Source organism: Penicillium expansum (genome assembly GCF_000769745.1).
Source record: "Penicillium expansum strain MD-8 chromosome Unknown contig127, whole genome shotgun sequence".
Classification (NCBI taxonomy): Eukaryota; Fungi; Ascomycota; class Eurotiomycetes; order Eurotiales; family Aspergillaceae; genus Penicillium; species Penicillium expansum.
Window position 1 is genome coordinate 143,209 of NW_015971384.1, and position 27,993 is coordinate 171,201.

General features: G+C 48.1%; 7 protein-coding genes across 7 annotated transcripts; 4 read left to right on the forward strand and 3 right to left on the reverse strand.

The window, feature by feature from the left end:
* Positions 1–613: 613 nt before the first annotated feature.
* Positions 614–5,201, forward strand: PEX2_039400 (cell division control 45 family protein; the record flags this gene model as incomplete). Its single annotated transcript, XM_016741215.1, has 5 exons — positions 614–1,366; positions 1,417–3,204; positions 3,591–4,401; positions 4,461–4,924; positions 5,001–5,201. 5 exons carry the CDS (start codon positions 614–616, stop codon positions 5,199–5,201), a joined length of 4,017 nt encoding a protein of 1,338 aa, XP_016596709.1.
* A 450-nt stretch (positions 5,202–5,651) lies between these two features.
* On the reverse strand, positions 5,652–7,277 carry PEX2_039410 (putative JmjC domain protein; the record flags this gene model as incomplete). Its single annotated transcript, XM_016741216.1, has 1 exon — positions 5,652–7,277. The coding sequence occupies one exon, from the start codon at positions 7,275–7,277 to the stop codon at positions 5,652–5,654; it is 1,626 nt and encodes a 541-aa protein (XP_016596710.1).
* Positions 7,278–7,649: 372 nt separating this feature from the next.
* Positions 7,650–9,395, reverse strand: PEX2_039420 (GTP-binding protein Obg; the record flags this gene model as incomplete). Its single annotated transcript, XM_016741217.1, has 1 exon — positions 7,650–9,395. One exon carries the CDS (start codon positions 9,393–9,395, stop codon positions 7,650–7,652), a length of 1,746 nt encoding a protein of 581 aa, XP_016596711.1.
* A 1,039-nt stretch (positions 9,396–10,434) lies between these two features.
* On the forward strand, positions 10,435–11,097 carry PEX2_039430 (uncharacterized protein; the record flags this gene model as incomplete). The annotated part of the gene is made up of 1 exon (XM_016741218.1): positions 10,435–11,097. One exon carries the CDS (start codon positions 10,435–10,437, stop codon positions 11,095–11,097), a length of 663 nt encoding a protein of 220 aa, XP_016596712.1.
* A 636-nt stretch (positions 11,098–11,733) lies between these two features.
* Positions 11,734–12,432, reverse strand: PEX2_039440 (actin-binding ADF family protein; the record flags this gene model as incomplete). Its single annotated transcript, XM_016741219.1, has 5 exons — positions 11,734–11,868; positions 11,927–11,975; positions 12,030–12,281; positions 12,350–12,360; positions 12,427–12,432. 5 exons carry the CDS (start codon positions 12,430–12,432, stop codon positions 11,734–11,736), a joined length of 453 nt encoding a protein of 150 aa, XP_016596713.1.
* Positions 12,433–21,477: 9,045 nt separating this feature from the next.
* PEX2_039450 (MFS transporter) lies at positions 21,478–23,459 on the forward strand (the record flags this gene model as incomplete). The annotated part of the gene is made up of 3 exons (XM_016741220.1): positions 21,478–21,574; positions 21,697–22,570; positions 22,643–23,459. The coding sequence occupies 3 exons, from the start codon at positions 21,478–21,480 to the stop codon at positions 23,457–23,459; spliced, it is 1,788 nt and encodes a 595-aa protein (XP_016596714.1).
* A 1,211-nt stretch (positions 23,460–24,670) lies between these two features.
* PEX2_039460 (Zn(II)2Cys6 transcription factor) lies at positions 24,671–27,903 on the forward strand (the record flags this gene model as incomplete). The annotated part of the gene is made up of 3 exons (XM_016741221.1): positions 24,671–26,855; positions 26,909–26,961; positions 27,022–27,903. The coding sequence occupies 3 exons, from the start codon at positions 24,671–24,673 to the stop codon at positions 27,901–27,903; spliced, it is 3,120 nt and encodes a 1,039-aa protein (XP_016596715.1).
* Between the last annotated feature and the right edge of the window lie 90 nt (positions 27,904–27,993).

The window sequence follows — 27,993 nt, forward strand, 5'->3', positions numbered from 1 at the left end:
AGAAGCTCCGAATCTCGGAATTTGAAACCTGTCTCCGGTGGATCTACTACCATTCGAAGTTGAAGAAAGGCGATGGTGTGATTCTAGAAGCCAGCCCGGAACTTGAGCTCGCTCAGCATATCAAGGATATAGTTAAAGGGCCTTTGTCAGCTGATACTGTGAAAGAACTTGACTTAATTTGCAAGAGACTGCGTGGTCGGTAGAAAACATGAATTCGAACAAAGAAATTGCGCGTGGTAAGACTCAATTTAGCGTATAGATGAGAGATTTCGCGTAAAGCACCCAATTTGTATTGGGCAAAAAGACGAACCAACCCATATTTTAGAAGATCTATACCCAGAATTAATTCAAGGAGTTAAGGAGTAAGACATTCATATAGTAAGATATTCCATAATAAATGAAGGGGAGCAAATATCGTCGAGGTGATGAAGAGGTATGGAATCCCGGCACGTGCCTCCGACGCGTCGCGCTTGTCCACTTCCCCGGCGCTATGAGAGACTCTTTGCTGCAAGGGCTTCACACCAAATAACCACCTCACATTTCTGTGTTTATTCTTACGAGTTCTGTTTCTTCATGAGCTGTCGCATGAGCATATGACAATCCAAAGCTGGCCATGTATCTCCCTCGGCAGCTCATCTCACACCTCTACCTACAACTCCTCCGATCTCACCACCCACTTTCTCCACCCGTTTTGATTCTCGTGGCATTAGAGCCAGACGCGCTATGTGCCTGTCGAATTCTCACAGCTTTGTTAAAACGCGACTATATCCCTCATAAAATCCAACCAGTTGCAGGATATGGCGACCTGTCGCGTGCGGGGGAGGAGTTGGTTCGCCCAATGCAGACCACCAATGGCGGCAGCGGAGGAGTTGTCATCTGTCTCGGTGTAGGTGGTCTGGTTGATTTGGGTGAGATATTGGCGTTAAGCAATCCCGAGGACGAGACCGAAGATATGGGAGGCGTGGAGATCTGGGTATTCGACGCGCGACGGCCCTGGAACCTGGGAAACGTCTTTGGTGGACTAGCAGGGATGGGCCAGCCCATGGCTGAAATCGATGCCAATGCGCGACGGCGAGGACGCGGGGTTGACAAAGGCTGCATCACTTCAGCTTACACGTCGAAGAATGGTGGAATCATCGTGTATGACGACGGAGACATTGAGGAAGAGCTACGCAACGAACGAGAGGCATACTACGCCTTACTGGAAATGCCAGAGGTAGACGACGAAGATGAAGATGCGAGCGACGACGGATCTGAAGACGAAACGCAAACAGGGTCGAAAAAACGCAAATCTTGGTCAGGTCGCGAAGACGATGAGGATTCAGAAGGCGATGAGCCGCCCCACCAGCGGAGAAGAAGCAATTCAGTAGGTTTTCACATTCCTATGACCTCACAATGGACTAACGCGTTATATAGGGCTCCTCTATTGCCTCGACGCCGACTCGTCGCAAAAAGACCGGAATCAATTCTTCGAACTCGTCGCGATCTGTGACACCGACAACTGACTCGCCATCCCCAGCCGAAGCAAAGCAACCCTCAGCGCGGTCATTAAAGAAACGTTTAATTAATCTCAAGCGAAGACACGACTCCGTTCTACAATCATACTATTCGTCTGGAACCTCATACTCCGAACCAATTTCATCACTCATCTACTCTCTGGCATCTGAGCTTGGACGAGATGATAACGACCTGTTATGGCTTGCTATTGTCGGTGTCTCCAGTCTGGAACTCAGTGGTCGAACAATGACTGGAGTGGGTATTTCAAATACATCAGAATCAGGAGGCTCAGCAGGCTGGGGTGGACAACGTGGTGAACATATCCGTCAAATACTTCGCGATGAAGTACATCGTTTGAACCCGCCTGATCCTCTAGAATCAAACCGTGACATTCGGGGAGAAATCAACGGTGTCATTCCAACAACCGCTAGATCACCCACCGATACTTCGATTCGTCTTTCTCCTGAACCGCGATTCCTTCTTGTCCGGCACTGGTCACTATACGAGAGTATGCTTCACAGTCCCTATCTTGCACCGAGGCTGCATGTCTGGACTGAGAATGGCCGCAAACGACTACACAAGCTTCTGGCCAAGATGGGAATTAGTCTGACCCAATGTCACCAATACTATACTCACATGGACATGGAGTTGAAGCGTGTACTACGGTCACGGTTGCTCAAGTACGCCCCTATGTATGGCCTAGATGGACTCGTGCCATCAGAAGGATCTGGGAGTGCGAGTGCCCGTGAGGGCTGGGGATTTGTGCGTTGCTGGGGCTGGAAGGCATGTCTCTCTGCCACAGACGTAGGTGTTATTGTTGGCGCAATGCTGGAAGTTGGGCCACATGAGACCTTGGCTTCTTGGGATGCCAAACGTCTGCCACGAGCACGCGATGATACAGAGAACAGTGGAATCACCAGCGAATCCGACTTGGCTAGTCTGCTACCTCGATTCTGGAGTGCATACGACGCCCTTTCATTAACGTCCGAATCACCCACGATTCTCCTGGAGTCTCTGCCTCTGGCACAGCATCTGCACCGGGCTATCCTTCGCACTGGTACCTCCTTGCTCTCTAAGCATCAAATCCGTCACCTTCGAGCATTCCGTATTGCCGTGGTCAAGGATGGACCCGATGTCAAACTCTTCACAAACCCCGGGGCCTTGACGAAATTGGCCTTGTGGATTGCCGAGGCCATTCGAGTCCAAGAGAAAGAGCGAGGCGACTCAGTCAAGATCGGTCGTAAGAGAGCGGCAGGAACTCCTCTTGTCCTTGCTGGCCTTGATGAAGACCGCGATCTCTATGTAGTCGTCGGCACTGGTGGCGGTGGTGGTGTTGTTGACTTCGCTGCCATGTCCAAGCGCCAAGAGGAGCGCAAGAAGAAGAAAGAACTCAAGGAGAAGAAACAGAAAGAGCGATCAGAGCGTCGGTCCAAGCGAGCAGCAGAGCGTGCTGAACGCGAAGAGGAGACTGGCGCCGAAGACGAAGATTCGGAAGAGTCTGAGTCCTCATCGGAATCGGAGTCCGAGGACGAAGAAGATCCGCGTGGAAAGAAGCATCTTCTCCGCAACCGATTTGGTATTGCCTTCCAGGAGGTAGTCCAGGAGACGAATGCCCGTGTGCGCATCGACAGCTTCGAGCATTGCGTTGTCGAGGTGCAGAAGGATGACCTTGGCGGCTTCCTCGAAGCATTGAGTTTCCGCAGTGTGGTGGGCTAAACCCCCTCTACGAACAATCACGCAGTCTACGACCTGTCATCTTTGTTTACCTTCTTTGATGCATGGGATGGGAAGGATATATGGGAGGGGATACTGGACTCTGAAATCGGCTACATGCATAATGACCGTTGCATGGCTTTCTACGCTTGCAAGCATTCAAACGCCCTTCATTCTTGCATCTGTCTCCAATGGCGTTTATGGTGTTTCTTGTTCCTGTGAGGAAAACATGTCTGATTCTATCTAGTCCATAGTTGCATCGAATCTATGCATTTTCGGCCTTGTCTCCGAGAGCTCCCCGCATCTCCCCCGCTTGTTGATCTCTTGTACTCCGTCTGCTTTAAATACAGCCTTAGAACTCTAACTCAATTAACAAATAGCACAAGAATAGGAAAACCCCCCAATCCCTCACTATGTCGCAGCAAGAATACCCTGTCCTCCCTCGCGAGAGTACCCTCGCCAACCTCCCCGCAGAGTATTCCACCGACGCGCAAGAGCAAATTACCCAAATCCTCACCACAGCCCCAATCAACCGGCTAGTAGTACTAGACGACGACCCAACTGGCACACAGACCTGCCACGACATCTCCGTTCTAACAGTCTGGGACATCCCAACACTCACAGCGGAATTCCAATCCACAAAGCCAGGCTTCTTCATCCTCACAAACTCGCGCGCCCTCCCACCAAAAGAAGCAGAAACACTCATCCACAAGATCTGCGCAAACATCGCCCAAGTGGCGAAAACAGCCAACCAAAAAGTCGACATCATCCTCCGCGGCGATAGCACCTTACGCGGCCATTTCCCCCTCGAAACGGACGTCGCGCAGTCGGTCTTTGGCCCTGCAAACGCACTTGTCCTCGCCCCGTTCTTCTTTCAGGGTGGGAGGCTTACCATTGACGATGTGCACTATGTCACCGAAGGTGACAGCCTCGTCCCAGCGGGCGCGACACAATTCGCCAAGGACGCAACGTTCGGATATAAAAGTTCCAATCTGCGGGATTATGTACTCGAAAAGGCGCCCGGTCGGTTTAACACAGACCAATTATGCTCTGTGACAATCGAGGAGATTCGCACCGGCGGGCCGCAGACTGTCTGCGAGAAACTGCTTGCTGCACCGGTTGGTGGGGTAGTGATTGTCAACGCGGCCGCGGAGTCTGACATGCACGTTTTTGTGGAGGGGTTGCTGCTTGGTATGCCAGAGGCTCTACTCGTTGTTTGAATACGTAGATACAATTGCTAACACACTCAGCTGAATCTAAGGGCAAACACTTCCTGTACCGCACAGGTGCGGCCTTCGTCTCAACTAGACTGGGTATCCGTTCCAAAGCACCCATCTCCGCTGCTGAGCTTCACCTGCCCTCACCGCGCCAGACAGGCGGGCTTATCATTGCCGGGTCTTATGTTCCTAAGACTACAGCACAGCTAAAGGTGTTGACAGATCGGCGCGGCGCATCGGGTCAGTTGGCAATTATTGAAATGAAGGTCGAGGAACTTATTGCATCACCGGAGAGTGCGACTCAGGTTGTGCTGCGCGTCGTGCAGGAGACGGAATCGCATCTGAGGGCTGGGATGGATACGCTCGTCATGACGAGTCGGGGGCTTGTGACTGGTGGCGATGAATTGTCGTCACTGAAGATTGGATCTGTGGTTGCTGAGGCCCTGGTTGGTGTCCTGCGGCAGATTGAGGTGCAGCCGCGGTTTATCATTGCCAAGGTATGATACAATGTTTTTATGTCTCTTGGTTTTGTCTGTGGATATGTGGGTGTGTTGGTGCTGACTTTCTGCTTAGGGCGGGATCACATCTTCGGATGCTGCGACTAAGGGCTTGAATATAAAGCGTGCTACTATCGTTGGCCAGGCGGCGCCTGGTGTGCCTCTTTGGAGGTGCGACGAGGATACTAGTCGCCATCGCAGTGTGCCCTTTGTTGTCTTTCCCGGAAATGTGGGTGGGGAGGAGACACTGTGCGAGTTGGTAGAAGGGTGGAGTTAGGAGTTAGATATAGCCCTTGGCCTCGTAGATGGGATTCCTGGGCGCTTTTACATCCCTAATTATACGTAGGAATGTCCTTTGTACGGTCTATACGTTTATTGCATTCGTAAACATCTAAAAAAACTCCCAAAAAGACCCCCAAAAAAAGAACAATTACAAAGAGAATCCGAGAAAAGCACGTCGTTATGTTCCTATATTTAATTTCCTTAATATTATCTTCCAAGCTTAGGCTAATTATATGGGGTTATTAAAGTCTTATGTCGTTGTCCTTGAAGGGACAGAGGCCACATGAGCGGCCAACCATTCTTGTGTATAACAACCGAGGTATTGTAGAATAACTACAGTTGATTGTGTCAGGTTCATAATAGCATATCATCTGAAACCATTTGCAAAGTAGCAGCACATCTATCCCATTCCGAGAAATCGTATCATCGTGAGTCTTTCGCAGAGCTATTCTTTCACCCCCCACCAGAAATTCACGCTGATCCCAGCCCTCAATCCACGCACATAGTGCCACCACCCAACAGGAATATAGAGACACTCGCCTTCCTTGAGAATAGTCTCTACATAATCGGCGTCCATGAAGCCAGGCCACATCTCTTCCCATTGCTCATACTCAGCAGGGGAAGTCTCGATAGCAGCCAGGTCCACCTTGGAAGTGTTGGACATGTCAACCAGTCTACGAGTCGTTGGCAGAGCCCCGGATACGGGATCGGGGTCTGCTGTCTCATCAATAGATGTGACCCATTCTTGTTCCCGTGGGTAAATCTGGGAGTCAGGCGTATGTGGCGAGTACAACCGAACGTACTTGGTGCCCACGACCTGCGCGAGGATATTGTGGTGGGGGTCGTGGTGGAGAGGGGAGATCGTCCACGCGGGTCCGATCCAAGTGTTGATAATGGGATCGCTTGGGATTCCCATAAGTGAGCCTGCATCTGAAGTGTGTTCGGCTATGTCATGTTCACTGGGTGCTGTGTCCGACTGGGGGACATTCGAGGTTTCAGGGACCTGTGCATGAACTTTTGCCTCGCGCTCTCGCTTTTTCTTCTCATACACTGGCGTTCCCGGATCTGGTCCCGGTGGAGTGATATAGCAGTAGTCCGGTACACTGATATCGTTACGCAAGGCGGGTATTTGAGTAAGTAGATCGTGTTGTGCCATGTATGCTGTCTCTCCATCAAGGTTGGTGACCTGGGGCTGGTTTCCTGTCGCCTCAGTCGGGGCTATTTTCCCTTGCCATATGTACTTGTCCACAAACTCTTTGAACGGCATAATCTTCTGTCCCCAGTCCTCGTCGGTATACGACCTTCCCACCTCAATGGGGACCAATCTGCGACCCTCAAACGTGCGGTTCCACCAGTAGTTTCGCGAAGACCATGGACGCGTCGAAATGGCTGGCCAGTGTTCCATTGCATCTTTTATCACTAGCGGAGTGCGAACATTTTGAATGTGGTGTTCGATGGAATCGAATGACGGTGCTGATAAACGCGGGATCGGGTGTTCCAGATGGGGGTTACGGATCGCATTTGGAGGGAAGAGAGGAGGCGAGGATTTTCTGCGCTTCGCAGTAGGATATTCTGGACTACCAGCGTCGTCGTATTCGAATTTTAAGGATTCCGTAGCTGCCTGCAGCGCGGACAACAAGGATTCGACGAGCTTCTCGCGGTGGGGGGCTCCAGACATGATCAAGACATGATCAAGGATCGCCACGACTTCTGATATCCATGGTGCATCGGGAGAGAGCTTCGGCTCAGTTGAATTCTTTATATCTTGAATGAGTTGTGAGACAACTAAGTGCTGGGTTTCAAATCTGGCTTTGGATGTCAGGCCGCATTTCGTGATGATGATGACGCAGGCCTTGACGATAGACGCGTCCGTGTAGAGTCGATGCCAACAGATGTGCACATCCTTAAATGGAAAGGAGTGTAATTTTGAGTTGGCAAGCTCAAGTGCTTTCTCGGTGTCGTTGAAGAGAAGATCTTGGAGGTGAGGGTTGTCGCATTGGAGAATGGGGTCATCAAGGCTCGGCTCCGCGATAACGGACAACGCGTCACTAAGGACCGATGAAAGAGCCATGACTGAGGGGGGAGGTGAAGTTGAAGGCAAGAAACGAAAGAAAGAAACGCAAGAAAGAGTTGATGCTAGAGACTACATACGTATCCACAAAGTAATCCCAAAAGGTCCCCAAGTTATGGTGTTATGATGAATTCTCCAACCGCGTTGAAGAAAAATTTCACAAACCCTCATTTTAGCAATCAAATGCAGGGAAGAAATTTCACCAGGTTTTCTATGTCCCATAGCATCTAATATATTTAGTTAGGTAGAGTAAAACTGAAGCCAGATACATGTGAGGGTTATATATATTTTAGGGAAATATTGAAGGTACATTGATGTTTATTATATAGTACACTTTGTTCATGGTCAAGGGAGTTTTCTAATATACATGCTTCATTCGAGAAGCTCCATCACCAATTTAGGAATTCGAGAGACACCTTCGCCTCTTTTAGCACTGACTGGAACAACACATACTTTCTCCTTCCAAGCCCTTTCATGACCTGATGGGTGCTCAATCGAGCCATCCTGAACACCAGACAAGTACTCCTGCAACGCTCGGAATTGGTCTTGGGTGTTTTCAAGGTCTGCCTTGGTTGCCACGACAAACCAAGGCTTCAAATGCAGAGGTGTCATCACCAGCGGAGGTAGCGAACCGTCAGGATTGGTATTTAATATCGGGGCGGGCTCTCGGTCGAGTGCCTGTCGCCGATGGCCACTATCCGCATCTTCAGTGAATGGATTCCATTCAATGATGTCGTCTTCTTCAGTAGAGTCGGGATCTGCATCGCGCATTCGCTCGTACTCTCCAAGTTCGCGCCACAGTTTCTGGAGTTCCTGTACAGGATCACCGAGACTGAGATCAACCACAAAGGCCAAAATCCCAGCTCGGTCGATGTGCCGGAGGAACCCGAGACCAAGTCCTCGGTCGAGATGGGCGCCTTCCACTAGACCCGGAATGTCCGCAATAGTAAAGTGCGTGCGACGGACCTTCGACTCAACAAGAGGACGACCCTTCATGTCGTCGGTGATGACAGTGCCAATACTGGGAGAAAGGGTTGTGAACTCCCAGTTTCCAATGCGGGTCCGGCTGTTGGTTAACGAGCGAAGAAGCGTACTCTTGCCGGCGTTCGGTTTCCCAACCAATCCGACATCTGCAAGGAGCTTGAGCTCAAAGTCGAGCTCTAACATCATTCCACCTTCACCTCGACTCGCGAATTTTGGTCGTCCCATTACGCGCGTGGAGAAATGCGGATTCCCCAGCCCACCAATGCCACCGGCAGCCAGAAGCATGGGTTTATCCATGGGTTTTGAAAGGTCCAGCCAGATCGGCGACTTGGGTTCCATGGCTGCTATGTTCTGTCGTCGCGGGTATGATTTCGGAAACTGCACCATAAGGAAATCAGACGGCTTTGCGGCGGGGTGTAGCACCCAGCGCTCGTGCTGGATAGGGTTGAACTCCGCATCTTCTGTTTCTTCAAATCCTTCTTCATCTTCAACTTCGGGATCATCAGGATCCCGCCAAACCTCTTTCTCTTCTTTAGCAAGATAGGCCGCTTCTTCTGCCGCCTTGATGCGGGCCCACTCCACCTCGACCGGGTCATAACGGCTCACCTCTCGCACCACGGTGCCGACAGGTACCTGAAGGAGGACATCATCGCCTCGTTTTCCACCCTTGCTTTTACCCTGTCCATTTCGACCCCTGCTGGCTCTGATAATGCCTCTGCGAGCTAGCTTGTGAAGACTGGTCAAGCCTTCGACGGTCTGGATATAGATACCGCCTCCGCTGCCACCGTCGCCGCCGTTCGGGGGTCCCTCTTCAACATATTTCTCGCGCAGGTAGGCGACACAGCCGTGTCCACCAGATCCAGCATGTATTTTCACCCGGCATTTGTCTTGAAAAATGAACCGCGAATAATCCTCCGGAGAAGGATCCAGATGTGACAGGTCTGGTGCTACCTCGTCAGGTACGGCATTTTTGCTGGGCTGAGGTGGTGTTTCGGGGTCGGAATTGGTGCTCTGAAATCGATTCCGTGCGATGCATGGTTTTTGAAGGTCTTGTAGGAATAATCGGCTGCAACGGGCTCGTCTTGGAAGGAATGGTCGTACAGGAAGGGAAAAATAGACTCGTGGATGCGCCATGATGTGTGATTGGCGGCTATCTCTCGCTCATTCTGCAAATGCAGTTGTTTCAACCTTAGAAATAGTCCAGTCAGGATTGGATCTTCATAGGGCGCAGATATACCAGTTTTCAGTGAATTGTCGACGGACTGAGTTATGACTTCAGCGTATTTCTCAAGATCCTGATAAGATCACATGGTGATAAGCCATTTATAGTATCCCCATTGAGTGCAGAATATTTGCCCATAGTACGGAGTATATCCCTTTTAATGTTTCCATTTTTGCCTCTCCTTTTCCTAATCCAATTTGTGAGTCACTTTTCGGCATCCAGAATACCCAGAAATAGGCTATGTAGATACCATGAATTACAGACCTGAGTTGGTACTCGGAAGGATTCACCAAGGACAAACGAGCTGATCAATGCCCAACTCTGCATGCTACCGTTTGCTTGCCACTCATCGGATCCCTACATTGAAACATAAAGGGTTATAAAGAGCCGTTGTGTTTCCACATCTGATCCGTAGGGTCACAACAGCTACCCTTGTTGAATCTGCACGTTGCCGCTGTTACTCCCCGATCCCGTGACAAAGTGACCAATGAACATAAGCGGACTCTAGTTGAGTGAACTAGCTCATTTTAATCTGGTCTGATTATGACTCGACTCTCTGTCTAGCCTTCATATATTTGTCACTAAGTCACTGACATGCAGCAAGGAGAGAAAAAACGGTGTGGTGTCTTCAGCTTCACACTGTGTGATTGTTTGCTTTTTTGACCTGTCGAGTCTTGAACATCCTTTTCTTGGTCTTGGATAATTTTACATGTAATACTAAATATGCCATAAAGTACAATGCTATAAAGGCCAGCACAAGTCGGCGAAGGACCTTGGAAACCATCAATATGCATCCATGGATCACCAGAATGACTATTACTCGGGGGCGGGTCATCAATTTGAACTTTCTGAGGTCGCGATGTCTTTCCCCTTTCTCACTTCCTTTGACTACATCTCTGTTGCATCTCTCTATTGACCAGAACACAATCTCTCACTGCAAGCCTAAATTCGATGCCCACATACAAGAGAAAGTGTGATACAGTCGCAAACAACGTCTACACTACCGAGCAAAGAATGAGCATTGAGCAGTGGCTTGAGGATACTACGAAAAGAATTGAGGGCCCCGCGATTTCACTAGGATTTAATATTTCTCCAAAGCGCCTAGGCGGCTTGGAACAGCGGTCTGACATGAATAAAGAACTTTTGGAGAGAGATTATGGACAAGGAGACAAAATTGTGGATATGATCGGAGCTCTGAATGAGACGGTCCACAGACAAGAAGAAGAAAGACTTGAGGAGGAATCTGAATTGCAGGAGAATGTCCTCCAAGAAAATATTACTAGATTGCAAGAGCAGCTCAGCATGCAGGATTCTTTTCAACAACACAGCGGCTTAAAATCCAGGCTCAGCATGCATGAAAAGTTGCTAGAGGTTACCGACCAACAAATACACACACAGCAAAAGCTCATAAAACACTTGCTTGAAGCGCATGCCTCAACTTCACGACAACTTGCCCTTATCTCACAAAAGCTTTCACAACAACCAGAACAATCTGCGCAACAGCCACAAGTGGAAGAAGCCGAGGGGCAGCAATCTAATCCGGGAGGAGCCAACACAATTACAGATGATTCTGAATATATCTTCGTCTCGGAAGATGAAGCCACCCTTAGTTGAACTTTTTGGTCTTGTAGTTGTGTCTTTCCAATGCGTGTTTTATATAGATTCGGTGGTTGCCCCAGCAAGGCACTCCTAGCTTTTTCTACCACATATATTTAAATTGCCTTAACGCTCTTTTGTTTTTATATTCCTCTGTGCCTCCTTGTTCCTTCCAATTTTGTTTTCAAATTCCCTCGGGAGCACCTTGCAACCAGGATGGAAGCATGGGAACTTGCGCTAACCCGCCCTGCGTGGTATGTTTTGGTCAGAAGAAGAAATTTTCTTCCACATCAGGCCGCTGGCTTATAGAAATCAGTCCTAAGTTGGGGGACTTGGCTGATCAGGGAAAGTAATTTATTATAGGCTTATGCTGCAAAAGGTTGCAAGTTGGAAAAAGTGGAAATATGTATATCAAGCAATGTCGGTAGATGAAATTAGGAAAGGATAATCCCCGGTTAAATCCAGTATTACTTACCCTTAGATTTGGTATTTGAAAATGTATCAATTTCAAAAGTGGCAGAGCCAAGTTTCGTTTCAACATGATATCCTAAAGCCGGCTATACCTGGGTTTTAGGACTACCGAAGAGGATTCCTTAACGAAAGGGTTTCGTATTTGGTTGGGTCCGACAAATAAATAACTCTCGTCATGATAACTTAGGCTTTGCCACCACTGGCCTCCTTCAGGACAGTCTTCCATTCAAGTTCGTCGGGGTCATCTGCGTGGATTGATGCTTTGACATCGAGGAATCTCCGCACTTGTTCTTTCGTAGTAGCATAAATCATTCGAACCTAGAAACGTAAGATTGGCAAAAATCCAAAAGAGGGATATCATCAAATGGTGGCATACTTTGATTGATGTTTCTCTGGGAACCCAGGTGATGAAGACGATTTTGCTTCTATATCATGTCAGATATTGACCCAAAGCCAAAATCCAATAATGATAACCTAACCTCTTTCCCTCTGATCCAAGGTCATATTGAACATCGTAGACCGCATAACGAGGGGCAGGATTCCCTTCAGCGTCAACTGCCGAGACTAGCTTTTGGCGAAAGACCTCGTAGTCTTGCTCAAAGGAGCTCTCTTCTATAACAACGGTGTTGTAGTCCTCTGTAATTCTGTAGATGATGAACCTGGGCTTTTTGGAACTCCTTTGGGATCTCAGTTCGCTAAAGGCAGAGATGCAGTCATCTGCAACGGAAACCCTACAGCATCCCATTGTTTAGAAATTGCGTCATTTTCAACCTTGATGCATTTGAAGTTATATTCATACCCAGATGGAAGCTAAATATCTATCAGTTAGAAAACCGGAGGTTGATTGCCTGTAAAGGGACATATAGGGACACGAACCGACATGTTTCAAGTTAAATTGGAACTGGTAGATTAACTGAAGATAGTCACCAAGTGGACTGGGTAGTATTGAGCTGAATTTAAAGCACGGTGCTAAGTTGCTGCCTTTGAGGCATAAGTATACAAGGGTGACGGGGCCGCGTGTCCGAGGCTTTCATTTTATACCACGTATATTTCACATAGATAGATGTGAATTGCTTTGGCTCTAGGCTACAAAGAAATATTTATAACTTATGACTCCAATCATCAAAAAACAACTGGGGTTGCGCTCGGGTAGGCAGACGTTCGGGCCCGTAGGCCCGAGGAAAAGGGCATACGTACATATATATGTAGGTGCCTAGGTATGTATAGATATCCCTGATACAAAATAAACAATTTGTAAATTTTACCGTCAGAGAAACATCACTTCTTGTCTCAGTCCTGTCTTTTATCAAGCTGAAAATCCACACGTTGGCCGATTTTCCAATGTTGAGCGGATGACACTACTAGACCTGCTTATGCCCAAGGTCTACATCACGGCACTTTGGGCATTTTCAACTCTAGAATTGACCCCAAGCATTCATGATCACCAACATGGCCTAGACAGATTTTGGTGCAAACACCCTGGATATCCGTTCGCGTGTCTCCAACACTAGCAAGCCAAGACAGCCGACCCTCTCCGGAGGTGCGTTGGAATCACAACACTACATCCTAATTTAATCGACAAAGGCTTCATCGAACAATCATACATAACACTTACCGCCCAAGATATGCCTGTCGAAGATTTATTTAACGGATGGCTTCAAATCTCGGTCATGACTGAGCATAGTCCCATGGAAAAGGGAGCGCCCGTGCTCGCTGCGAGATATTTCAATTTAAAGACGAAAAAGGCCTCGGGCTTTACATATCGATGCACTCCAAAGTCGCTGATGCAGCAGGATTCTCGAAAGTTGTAGAGCTGTGGGGTCAGAATGTTACAGATACCAGATCATCTTTCTTGAGTCTGGCTCCTGTTAAAATCGTAATCGCAACAAAAGCTGACAGGCGAGACAAATTCACAAACAACTTTTGGGGTGAATACAGGTATTTACAAAAGTGACAACTATCTTAAATCACGAAAAGACAACAAAAGATGATGTCTCTGAAGTCGTTTTTAGGGTCGTAGGTCAAGGATAAAGGATTCTGTTGTTTTAGTTGTGTGGTGTTCAGGTGCTAGGAAGGCGAGATACATGGACTTGCATATCTCTATGCGCAACGCCAGTAAACGACAGTTGCAGTACTCGAAAGTAAAAGTACGACATAGAGACCACGACAATGATAGGTAGCCGAGCTTACGTGAGAGATGATTTGAAATCTGAGATTTGGAATTGAAGTTATTTCCATGCAACCGGATAAGATCACACCTTCGCAGCATCAACTAATGATATACTCCGTACGCAGAACAAGGCGTGTAGTGATGTATCATCCAGGACAACCTTATTGGTGTTGTTAGGCCCATTGGCTCTAGCTCTGATGTCAAATCTATCACAAGCAGGAATCTGTGACCCGCTGTCACATTTAGGGGTGCACATGCCAAAAAGGCGATCACATATTGGCCTCGGGCGGCAAGCAAAAGTACTAGATAGGGTGTGCTGTACTTTTGCTGAGAGGTTCAAGTACTCGAGGGCCATGCGGGCTCTGTATGGAGTACTCCGTACTTCGTACCTGGGCTCTATCTGGAGAGGATTAGTGGCGATACTTTAGAGTTCGTCCACAATTTAGTAAACTTTAACAAATGTAGGTGTTCATGCACACAGTCTAGCTGTTGGGACTAAGGCTTGGTATCGTATTGGATGATCTATAGAATTGACTTTTATTAGGCACACTGCATATTGATTAACAATATGTACGGGGTGCATATCAAGGGTTATACGTTAATAACTTGTTTTATAGACTTGACCGTCTCTGGATATCATTCTGCGGTTTGCGTGGTCCAAGTATTTGTATAGCATTGATCCGAAGTACTATTAATCCTATTGAGGCAACTGAACATTAGATCATTGAGGTGCCAGCTTGTGTTCAGGGATAAAGGCCGCATAAGCAGTTGACCAATTTTCGTAATGGCTACTTGCAAAAAGATGGTACGGCGTTTATATCGAAAAGATATTATTGCTTGAATTCTGAATCCAATAGACACTTTTGGCGCTAGGTTTATTTAGCTAGGAGTATCGATTCAAGTAAAGATTTAGGCAAGCACGAGAGGATATTTCAAGGTTGTTTAGATAGTTATCATAAATTGACTTGTAAATAGGTTGAAGGCAAGAAGCTCACTTGGGTGGAATTTCCAAATACAATATTGAACATCGCAAGTGTTAGATAATCAACAAATCATCAGCCCAGGAGACAAATGTTTGAATGATATCACTGAATCTCATTTGTTTTCAGCTAAACTCGTATCACTGCAGAATCCACCTACAACATACTACAAGAGGTAAGACCACACGTGACTGCTATGGGCTCAACATTTTTTGGTGTCTAGACCGCTGCAGGGGAACTAATCTCGATCACATTACGGAGTACTCCGTACGGAGTAGAGAGTCCACAATACATGAAGTAAGGTGACAAAGTACGTAGCAATTGTACGTGTCCAGCTGAGAGACCAAAAGTCCGCGGAGCTCGGCTGGCCGGTACCTTGCGGGGCGAAAATAAATACCAAAAAAAAAAAAAAAAACTAAATAGGAAGCCCCATCGGGAACAAGAAAAACGGAATAAAGGATTCAAAGGAACAAGAATGTTCACATGATCACAAGTAGAATCGATAGTCTGAAAATCCTTGCGAAAGACGAGATGTGATTCGTGTTCACTCGCGGAACTTTTGTATTGTACCCGTCACCGCGGCACCGGATCCCTGCCTTCCGCTCGCCACAGGTGGAGATGAGGGCGATCGTTCCTGTTGGTCACGGAAATAGAAAAGATAGAAGAGATCGGACTGTAATATGGGTATAATACCACACATTCTTTACCTTAGCCCCTCTTTGGGGAGAAACCTCGGGAGACACTAATGTACTCCATAGATCCTTAACTTAGTACCATGGAATTAAACTTGTAATTCCGTGGTTTGTCTGGCGGGGACCCCGAGAAAGAGGGTGATTTAGATATTTTATTGGTCCGCGGAAATCCCGTTCAGCTGCCGGACCAGCGCCAGATTTCAGCTTTTCTCGGGACACAACTATGGAGTAAAGTAAAAGAGACGCAAGGCAGCTACCTAGCCTCTAGAGCCCGGATCTCGACTGTCAAAATTAGTACATCGTATGCATTATGCATGAGTACTTTGCCTCGGATACACTTTGCCGATTCTACAAAAGTACACCTGTCAACTCCATGCAGGCTTCAAGTAGTCTCAAAAACAACCTTTCCAATTTCAATCTTCCCCAATCTTCCGGGATCGAACACAAAGCCATAGAATCTAGGTCGGTAATTGCAAAAAGGTGGCGCTTTTGTACTGTCAAATGAGGATCAGCCCAAACAATAAGATTGAACGTTCAGGTGTCCATGGACGTACGATGTACGATGTATTCTGTAGTATGTTGTGTGCATGCAGTCTCCAGCGCTGGTAAGCAAGGTCCCACCAGTGCCTAGAATTAAGGGTAGCAAAGGTCCGACATGGATACTGTGATTTTGATCAGCGGTCTCTAAAAAGAAACAGCCAAAGACATCGTGTAATCGATCGCCAGCACATTTAGCGCAAGGTTCTCGATCGGAAGCAAAGGGAGGAATGAATTGTACGGAGTACTGACGCTCGATATAGTAATTAACCTCAAACTTTGTTTTCTCGATCGATCGGGGAGACTGCAGTGAAGTTACGTTCCCGTCTAGAGCATTTAGTCCGTACGTATCGCAAAGGATGGCACGACTTGTGGCGTTTTATTGATAGCAAGAAATGGAGCCGAAGTTGATTAAATAGGGGAAGAAGCCTGCATCCATCCGAATCAAGCGGATCACGACGGCAAGAGGCCTGAAAACGATGGAATCAGAGTTATCTGCAATGTACATCACCTACATTGATGTACACATCTTGTACAACCATCGAGAGGGGCATGTTCGTTTGAACCCTTTTTTTTTGCCCCCCCCCCCATTTAGAAGGTGTGCCCCTTTTTTATTCCCATTGGTTTCGATGTCATCAAAGATCTAGATTTTGAGTGACGGAATTCGGCCCACGGGAGTGACCCCAAAAGTTGATACATCACACAACTGAATTTTCTTCCCGTCAACCATCACGGCACAGAAAGGGAGGCCGCACCAAAAAAAGTCTAAGCACCCCAGTCTTTGTGGCAATTTTGCCCGAGGTCTCTGCCCAACTTGGAATTTGGATAGATCCAAAAGAAAGCTTTCCTATATGGCAGGAAACATTTTCCGCTTGCAGATTTGAATTATTTTTGTCCTTTGGCTATTGAGGGGCAATCCGCGCCACGCTTCAGCCATCCGGGATCTTGCGACTGTCAGAACCCGACAATATGGTGCGGCAGCTGCGGTTCTGTGTGGATCATGGACCCTTGTCTCTGGGTTGGGAGGGGTTAGCGTTGTCTGCAAAAAATAATTAATAAGAATCGACTGATCTACTCGGCGGTACGGAGTATCCTTAGGGGCATCGTATCTTGCCAAGTTGGCCAGGTTCATGGTAGTCGGATCTGTGGGCCGACAAGCCCCTTCGGTCATCGTTAGTGCTGTGGCGGCCCTTAGAGCGGGAAGGTAGGATGCGGGCATCGTGGCTGCGCGATAGATGAGGCAGAGACAGTGTGTTGTGGAAGCTGAACCCGCCCCCTTGTTATGGGTCTCGATCAGGAAATGTTGAGGCGTATTATTCCGACGTGATGCAATATCTTGCTCACTTTGGAATGAAGGAAATTTCAAGGGCATCATAAGGAATGTGGTAAAAGCTGGTACATGAACGCATGTGAAATTAAGCACGAATCAAGCCGATCATACTATATCATCCCGCAAGCTGTGACCAAACAGGGCACGGTGAGATCCCAGAGGATCTAGCAAAACTTATCTAGGGCGATATCAAGGGTATCATCACAGATAAGTCGGTGTCATGAAGCATAACCTCCAACTGTACGGCGTTTGTTGACTTGTAACGCGCTTCACCGTCTTTTGCGAGGTTCTTAATTTTGGCAATAATAACCGCAGAGGTCTGGCATATCGATATGGGCTACATACGCAATGTCGGTCTAAATCGCAAGGCCATCGAAAATCCTCGACGATCATAGTCGGACAGCTTACCGGCGGTGCAGACGCAAATGACGGGGCTGTGAGAACAATACCCATGTAGGGCTTGCAGTCTACCGAGTGACTCACGGGATGCCAGGGACAAGTACCCGAGGGAGAAATTGAGGCCGGACAACAAAAAATCCTCTGCAGCAGATAATCAACAGAATGCAGCCAAGAGGCACACCGCTTGACACCGGCTATTATCGAACCAAGGTTGTTGATGCAGACAGGGTCACTTCATCGATGTTTCCCCCCCCCCTCCTCTCCTTCCAAATTGGCGAGAATCGGAAGAATAATTTAGCAGGGGCTCTCTTTACCCCACCATACATGGATGATTCGGTTGGCTGCAGGGTAGAAAAATGGAAGCTCACTCACATGATCTCCGTCCCGATTTGAATCGCAATATGTATGAAACAAGAAGAAAAGCAAGCTATAATGTCCAGCCGTTGGGTCGCAATCTTTCTTCCGAACAGTCCGAATGGATATCAAGGTAGACACGACTGTCGCTGACGGAGCTACGGCAGTGCACCGTCGCGTGATGCATGGCATGGAAAGATGACGGGCTTTGTTTCCTGAACAACAGTCACCGCTACATCCGCGTCAAAACACGTCGGGCTCTTTCAGCTGTTGGGTTGCGATTCGTGTATCGGACATCTCAACGATTGTTATTATTCCAAGCGCTCCCACCCCCCTTGTAGCCAATGGTCTCACTCGATAGGAATACATGCATTGCGATCGACGTATTTAGGTATTTCATGCATAGAAGGATTTGTCAAACACCCTGTCAGACCCTGGAGCTTGTATTAGCCCATTGTCAGCTGGGCACGGTCGCCCTGCTTTCAAATCGAGTGACTCTTTTTATTCGCTTTGTTTGTTCGGGGACTAAAAGTAACATCACGATCCAGCATCTTGTATGACTGGTTGAAAAAAGAAAAGTTAAGGGGAATTTTGCAGGTTGCAGGAGCCGCCCCAGTCGTGTTTACAATGTCTTGCTCACACCGTTCCTTGACTTTCCTCCTTTTGCCTATCCTAGTTACCAGGCGCACCCCTGAGAGGCTCAAGCCGCTAATCAATACTTACCTATGACGTTTTTCTTTATGTTTATTTTTGAATTTTGAATTTTTTTGTTTTTCTCTTATGACTTCTCACCGGCTTTTTACCCACTCCCTCGCGTGGCCCCAGACAACTTTTCTGTCGTACAGCAAAAATAAAACTAATGCATCTTTTTTTTTCTCCTACGGAGTACTCCGTACATAAGGTGCATAGCTACATATGTTGTATGTAGACATTGTGTTGAATACAAATAATGGTCCCACTTATTCCCAGCCCCTTGGGTCTTATGCAGTCCCTTCTTGTTGGGTCGGCACTTTACCGACTTTTCGATATGATCCCACTTGCATTGTAAAGATCCAAAGTCAAAAAAAAGTACCTACGGAGTATAGAATACAGAGAACAAGAATGTAGTTCGAGCGGGATTGCGGTTCAGCTATCCACCTAACTTCGCCACAATGGCTGATATCCTCTAGGACAGTTATAAGGGGGGAAAGGGGCGGCATTGTTTTCCCCTGTTGCCGATCGACGCCTAACGGCCAATAGATGGGGCTCGGGAGTGTCGGTGAATTTTTGACAAGCTCAGCTGATTCTCCGAAGTCTTCTCGAAGGTCTCAAAAATCATAAATCCACATTATAGTGCCGCCTAGAGAGTATATTTTACTGGTACGGTGTGTATTCTACCTTGACAGGATGATCACCGGTTCCCCGAGGGTCTCCAATAGCTTCCCATTCTATACCGGTTCACCTCTATTGGCTCAATCTGTACCGGGATGGTGGGATTAAAGAGAGACACTTTGCATTTTGGGTTCTGGGGGACTTGAAAACGGTTTTTTTGACATTCAACAATGAGACAATAGACGGGATGGCGCTCAAACATTGGCTAGAGTTTCCCTTCGAGATGGTACATCGTACACCGCATCTTGTTCCAGTTATATATCCTAAACATGGTTCACCTATGTTTCAACCCAATCAGCTGGCTCCCAATTTTTTAGAAAAGTACGAATTCTCCTGATCATCCCGGGCATCTGGAAAGAGTGGGTAATCTGTTAGGTTTCCATTTCCGTTGAGTGGAGAGAGTATGACGATATGATGTTTGGTCTTAGTTACAGAGTAAGAAGTACATTACAGTTGTAGAGACGGAAAAGGAGAAAGAAAAAAATTCTAAAAAATTTAAATTAATTAGCTCTTCGATTTGACCTTTTTTCAAGTCTCCATCAATATACGAAGTACGGAGTAGGTTCATACTAGTATATAGGTCTCGGGGAGGCGCAGAGATACCGCGGAGCTATAAGGCGAGATCTATCATCTCACTAATTTGCACTAAAACCATAGCTCTGGGAACCAAAAAAAAAAAACGATCTTCCTTACCTTACGCCATACGGGTGAAGTATCATTTAGCGCCCCATCATAGGAGACTAAGGGTAGGCCTAATGCCGTTCCCCGGGGGCCCGGTGTTCAGGACCGTGGGTCTCGAGGAAATAATTTTAATTTTGGTATCAGTCCTTTTTTTTTTTTTTTTTTTTTTTTTTTTTTNCTTTTCTTGTTGGATCTGGGGGATGGATCTGTCGAATCAAAGATGGTACTTAAACTTTCTTTTTTAAATTAGGATTTAATTGGGAATTTATTATATTTCTGTGCTAGTGTTACAATCCAAAATCTGATCTGATTGATCCCCATTACAATATGTCCTTTTTTTTTTCTTTCTTTTAAATATGTATGTATGTGTTTTTTTTCATGAAGATATTATTTCTCTCTTAGAATATCCTTCCCGAGTAAATTGAAATTCAAATCAAATAAGTCAAATAAACCAAATACATCAAATATATCAAATATATCAAAAATTGGATGACGATGTACCGAGTTCTTCCCATTGGTTCCACCCCCTTTCCTTGCCTCCGGGGGGATTCTTCCGCTTCCCCCTACTCTTCTTAAACGGAATATGTCAGGTTTCTACTCCGTACTCCGTACTCCGTACCTCAGATCCACATAATAAAGGGTTTTATTATTATTATCATTATCATTATCATTATCATTATTATCATTAATATTATTAAATTTCAAATTGGAAAAATAAAATAAAACAGTGAATTACAATAATAAAGAAAAAAAGTTCTGACCCACTTCGTTCGTCTTTATCCTGATCCAATGTTTGCCAACTGCATCCTGTGCAGCTGTAACCGAAATGTCTAGTTGTGATGCTGAACGGTTGACGTTTTAGTTCTTTGGCGCCTGATCATTTCTATAGACCTATCCACTGTCAAACATCTTATTATAATAGCTTCCCCTTTTCCCCTTAGTTTTTCTTTTCCTTGGACTTTCTTCTATCTACACTTGACTACGGAGTACTCTTGACATCTTTACTCTTACTACATTGGGGTTATAGATCCTTTCCTTCTTCAGAACCTCCGAACCTCACATCTTCTATAAACTCTCCGGACTCCCTTGCAGCTGTCTCATACGCAATCTTCCACCCTACCTTATCGGATCTTGATAGAATTTCCAACCGCAGGGGGAGCAATGCTGAAGCCCTAAAACCAAAAGACGCTGCTCCTTGCTCCAATTACACTATTACATTCTCTCCCTTTTATTCACGACTCTGGGGAAATTAAGGAGACAAAAGCACCTTTTATCTGGTACTTTGTTCCCGCCTTTTTCCTTTCGGAGCTATACAATCTAAAAGGGAAGCGGGGTGTCTTGAAGCCTCTCTGTGAAATCTCCTTGTGTCTGTCCAGCTCATTTCAACTTTCGATTTCCTCTCTCAATTTCACAATGTTTCAACGACCAGCCTGTTTACAGGGCCGACGCTCCCGCAATGGCTCTGGGGATGACTTCTCTACATTCCCAATTCGGCAATTATTCGTGTTAGGTAAGTGTGGTACTTTTGTTCTACTATGAAAAACAAGAGAAGATCTGGTAGCCGCAAAATGCGGCGCAAACCACATCTATACAAACAATGAGTGATCTTAATTACTGACAAATTCGATGCAGCACTCGTCCGAATCTGTGAACCGATTGCTTTCATGTCAATTTTCCCATACGTGTATCACATGGTCGAATCATTCCATGTGACGGATAACGACCGCCAAATCGCTCTGTACGCCGGCATGATCACCTCCTCATTCACCTTCGCTGAATTTTCCGCGGGTATGTTCTGGGGCCGCATGAGTGACCGGATTGGTCGTAAGCCAGTCCTCATCATGGGCCTCGTGGGCACGGCCATCAGCATGGTGGTCTTCGGATTTGCGCCCAACCTAGCCACGGCGATGATTGCGCGCGCACTGGGCGGCATGTTGAACGGGAACATCGGGGTTCTTCAAACGACGGTTGCGGAGATCGTCACGAAGAAAGAGCATCAGCCACGAGCTTATTCGATTATGCCTTTCGTGTGGTGTCTGGGATCGATCATTGGACCGGCTATGGGCGGCGCTTTGGCCCAGCCTTGCGACAACTACCCGGCCCTCTTCGCACGCAGCACTTTGTGGGATAAATTCCCGTTCCTGCTGCCCAACCTCGTTTGCATCACTGTGTTGGTTTGCGGCATCGTGGTCGGTTTCCTGTTTTTGGAGGAGACACACCCGGAGAAGAAGCACCGTCGTGACCCCGGTCTCGAACTCGGCCAGTGGTTGGTCAACCTGTGCTGGGGCTCGCGCGTGCAGCTTCCCGATCATTCCGACGTGGACGTCAAGGAAAAGTACTTTGATGCACCGCCTGGATACGAAACTGCCGAATCATCGCCTTGCCTGCGTCCCGTTGATGACGGCGCTTCGGCTGATTGTGACTTGGAGGGGCAGAAGAGCCCCGCGCCCAAGGCCTTTACCCGACAAGTCATCCTCGCTATCGTTGCTTACGGCATTCTTGCATAGTGAGTTGGCTCGCCACACCCTTCTACCCGATACGTTTAAACAATTTACTGACATGCATTGCCCTCTTTCAGCCACAGTGTCTCCTTTGATCAGCTGATGCCGGTTTTACTGAGCACACCAAGATCCGATGACGACGTAGTGCTACCCCTCAAGTTCACCGGAGGCCTGGGAATGGCCACGAAGACCATCGGGTTCATGCTCGCCGTGCAAGGCGTGTACTCGATGATCGCCCAACTGTGGCTGTTCCCATTTGTCGTCAAGCACTTTGGTACTCTGCGCACCTTCCGCTTCGTTTTGCTTGTATGGCCCCCTCTCTACCTGGCCGTACCTTACCTCGTCCTTCTTCCGGCCAAGCTCCAAATGCTCGCCGTCTATGTGTCCTTGATCAGCAAAATCACATTCCATGTCATCGCTTTCCCAGCCACCGCCATCCTCTTGGCCAATGCTGCCCCGTCTTCTAAAGTGCTGGGCTCTATCAACGGCGTTGCCGCCTCAACTGCCAGTCTTAGCCGGGCCTTTGGTCCGACCATCACTGGTCTTCTCCACTCCAAGGGTCTCAATAGTGGATACTCCGTGCTGGCCTGGTGGGCCTGCGGTCTTGTCTGCCTAATCGGTGCCATCCAAAGTTTCTGGATGGAGGAATCCCCGGAGCCTGAGCGCTTCAAGACCCCTCAGCCTGGGGTCAGCGAGTCCGAGATGAAGCGTGAAGTCCTCTCGGACTTCGGCAATCAGGATCAGGAATCTGACGAGTTGCCAGAGGAAGAGCAGCGTTTGCTTTCCTTGCGCTCTAGTGTCGACCATGACTTCGACATTTCGCAACTCAACTTGAACGCCGTCGACAATTTCCCCAAGCCCCAGGGCGATGTCACCAATGATACCAATGTCTAAAACTGTGAAGCTTGCCTGTTTTGCAGCATCACCTTTTATTTTCTCCCCGTCCTTCTGGAAAGGCATATTCATTTCAGCGCTGAGGCGCCACGCGGACTTTTTCTTTTCTTTTCTTTTCTTGTTTTCTTTTTCATCTTTTCCCGTCATCATGATACCTCATTTTGCTATTTCATTCTCATGACTTTTCTTTGAGACCGGGAAACGGCGCAATTATAGATGGTTGCATTGCATATGCAGAAGCATAAAATTTGGGTCTCTTTTCTTTTTTATCTTGGAGCATCAACAGGTTATATTATGACAATATTCATGTGCATCTGGGAGGCTGTTCTGTTTTTGTTTCGTTGTCGCTTTTGATCTAAGTTCTCTCGAAGATCGTGTGCCTGTCAGTTAGAGTATCTTGCTACAGACTTGCTCAATATTAGCGGTCGTCATCTTCTCTACCCTCGTTGATCATCTCCTAGTCTAGTAGCCTTGTAGTCTCGGGCTGGACTTCAAACAATTAGTTTCACTATAAACCAAGCACATGTGTTTCCCGACGGTGTCCGGTTAAGGAAAATACTCCCTCGTGTTGGCAAGATTAAATCAGCAACCGCATGTTTCGTATATTTCCGTTCGCTGTTCTCCCCGTACTATACATATCCCCATATGTCAACGGCCGTATGTCGTACATCTGAATGCGGGGAGTGGGGGAGGTCCACCAAGCCTCCCAGATGAAGCTGTATCAGATTCATCCTCCAATTCTCAAGCAAAAGTCCCGTCAAAGTTGCATCGAAGTCCAGATGGACCATGATATCTCGGCATGTCAAAGTCTGGACCCCGAGATCTCTTCCCGAGGGCAACTCAATTTCCCAACTCCACAAACTCTTGTTGACTACATGCCCAGGTGGTTTCTTCTCTTCCCCAGATTTTCACAAATTTCATTTATAGTTCTGTGTTGCAATTATCTTCTCGGAGAATGATCTAATTCTGAGTTTACAAGCTGCTCCCAAATCCGCGTTTCGGGCAAAATCTCTTTGATTCGATTCGGCACGATTGCCGCGAGAATCTCTAATTGCCGAAAACACTATCATAGACGAACATCAAAAGTACTTCGTGATCTTATCATGTTGGTCTGGTCTGGGAAGTTAAATCGCAGTTCCCGACCGCAGTCCCCGCAAAACTCCACCAAGAGATGATCGCAACTCTGCGGCTCTCGTCTCTCGGTTCTCACAATGCCTAATCCCCCCTCGCCGTCATCACCAGTCTCTTCGGGCAAGAAGAGACCATATCCATCCGACACTCCCTCAACGCAAACCGACCCCGCGACCAATACCGCTCCCAAGCCCTCCGCCCCGACAGCCGTGCCCTCCACCTCGCCCGCCCATTCCAGCACCCCCGCTTCGTCCGCTTCCTCCTCATTCCGCAATGTCTCTGCCTGTAACCGTTGTCGACTGCGCAAGAACCGCTGCGACCAGCGCCTCCCACGCTGCCAGTCCTGTGAGAAGGCCGGCGTGCGCTGCGTCGGATACGACCCCATTACAAAGCGCGAGATCCCCCGCAGCTACGTCTATTTTCTGGAGTCGCGCGTAGCACATCTCGAAAAACAATTAGCGGATAACAACATCGAATTTAAAAAGGTCGTCGCTTTCGACGAGGAGGAAGCTATCAAGGTCGAGGCTGATGGCGACGCCGCGCAAGCTCGTTCCGGTTCTGACGGTCAGGCCGGGGAGGGGTCTGTGGCAGAGAAAGCACGGTGGAAAAATACATCGAAGGAAGATGCCGATCGACCGGGGCAGAAAGAAGAAGGGAATAATCGCGATGCGGACGACGACCCCGCTAGCGAGGATAATTGGCGCCTGCATAATCTAGTTTCGAATATCGGCATGGTCTCTGTACAGGGTACTTCCGACCCACGATATCTGGGGTCGACATCGGGCATTTCGTTTGCCCGTGTCGTCTTCGCTGCGGTGAGGAGCTCACTCCCCGGTAATATGCCGGAGCGTGCAGCGATTCGAACGAGCGATCGATTGCCTCAGAGTGCTGCTGGCACTGCTGGAGGAGGGAGCAGTATGCGCGATTCGTTCTTCGGGCTGCAAACAAGGCCGATGATGAAACGCGCGACTTTCCCTGACCGGGAGCTGGCTGAACGACTGGTCGATCTTTACTTTGAACACGCGAATCCTCAGATGCCGATTCTCCACCGGGGAGATTTCATGGAGCTGTTGGATAAGACATATTTGTTAGAGGAGAAAAAGCGTTCTCCGCGCGCGCTTTACGTGCTTAATATCGTGTTTGCCATTGGTGCTGGAATCATCTTTGAAGATAAGCCTCAAAGCTCGGATGATGAGAATCGCAGTAGTCGTGACCGGTCCTCGTCTGGGACGAAGAGACCGAGACTCTCGAACCATCAGTACCAGCCGGAGGAATACCATGCCTCGGCAATCGTTCATTTGGAATCTTTCCTTGGCTCCTCCTCCAGCGAGGGCTTTGGTGGGTTAGAAGAGCTGCAGGCAGTACTCCTTCTAGCCAGCTTTGCCCTATTGCGACCCGTTGCGCCAGGTCTCTGGTATATCGTCGGTGTGGCCACGCGCTTAGCCGTTGACCTTGGGCTCCATTACGAAGATGGTGCCGGCATTGACTCTGCAACGAAAGATGGCAACCAAGCGCAGTCACGGATCGATGCTCGTGAACGCGGACGACGCGAATGGGTGCGCGATATCCGTCGCCGGTTGTGGTGGTGCGTTTACAGCTTTGATCGTCTGGTAGCCACGTGTGTTGGACGGCCATTCGGTATTAGCGATCAGGCCATCAGCACAGAGTTCCCGTCTATGATGGACGACCAATACATCACCAAGTCTGGTCTTCTGACGCCACCCGACGGAGCCCCGACATATAAGCATGTCGCATTCCACTATTTCAAACTGCGTCTTCTTCAATCCGAGATCCACGATGTCCTTCAATACCAGCAGACACGCGCTGTGCGGAGGAGAGGCCCTGGTGCAGTTATTCTCCCTCACGCCGAGCTTTCCTCTCCTTTCCTTCAGGGCTTTGACTCGTTCCGCTCGTGGCGCTATGATGTGCATCGCCGATTGGTTGAGTGGCAAGACACTGCCCCAACACGACCTGAAACAGGCGTGAGATTCTCCATTGAGCTGCTTGAGTTGAATTACTGGCAAGCTATCATTTTGCTGTACCAGCAAAGCTTGACGGTTCCTGCCGAGTTGGCGGGAGAGCTTACTCCTGCGGATGACGTTTCTAGTCCGTCCTTTTCTAATCCCGATGAGGGTGATGAGGAGGACCATGTCTATCTTAATGTTGCCGAGGCTGGTCAGAAGGTCATTCGTATATATCGCCAATTGCATAGAGTACGCTTGGTGAATTATACCTATCTTGCTACGCATCACATTTTCATGGCTGGTATGTAGTTGTTTCTTTGCGTTTTCGTCGCTTTATTACTAACGCTCTATTAGGAATCTCCTTTTTATATGCCATTTGGCATTCGCCTTTGGTTCGAAGCCGCTTAGTAGGTACCACCCGTCCTAGAATTCGCGTTTGCATTCACACTAACACGCCCTTTTCTTAGACACTCGATGAAGTTGACTTCACGGTTCTCGCTGCGACTTCTGTTCTAGGCGACCTGATGCACAAATGCCCACCGGCCGAAGCATGCCGAGATGCGTTCGAGCGTATGAGCAAAGCAACCGTCCAAATGTGTCTTTCAACAACCGGATTCGGATCACAGGTAGACATGAGCCGTGTCCACGCCACATCGAATACCGGGAGCTCATTCCACCCCGGCCGGCCACGACAGCCTATGGAGCAACGACCCCGTATAGGACAAGGGCAACCCCGGCGAACAACGCAGGCACGCCCGTCCCGTCCCGTCCCCAAGTTCGACATGAACTTGGCTGATCTCTTCACCGATAATACCCCCTTAACCGACCACTCTCGACCAGAAAACAGACCCGGGGGGCCATCCTACCCTCAACCAGAATCGCTAGCCCCCAGCTTCCAAGCAGACCAGTCCTCTCGGCCTTATGGACAGCGCAATCAATCGATGGATCACTATCTCAAATACGAGAATCCAAACTCCCCACAACCGCACCCGCAGTTCTACTACTCAAACTCGCCGCAACACAGTGGTTCTCCCGGTAGCAACACTCACACTCATGGTTTGCCGCCCGCCGACACCGAGGGCCCGCAAGGGATGAGTCTTGATTTCTTGGATTTTGGGTCGGGTGATACTGAAGGTCAGGGTAATATGGAAGGCGAAGCCAATCCTGATTACAATATGATGGCTGCGCCATCTTTGGGTCCCAACCTGGGCCAGAATGTTGGAATCGATCTTGGCTTTGGTATGGCTATGGACTTCCAGCATGACTGGAGTGAGAATCCTAATTACGATCTTTTGGAGGGCTATTTCTTTGGTGGCTCTGGGGCTGGCGCACCTGGAGGGGATGTCTAGAATGTCTAGCGTTGTTTCTCCCGGTTAATTTTTTTTGTTTGGTCTCTTCCTTTTACATTCCTTTCATCGCCTACCCTACCTTTTCCCAAA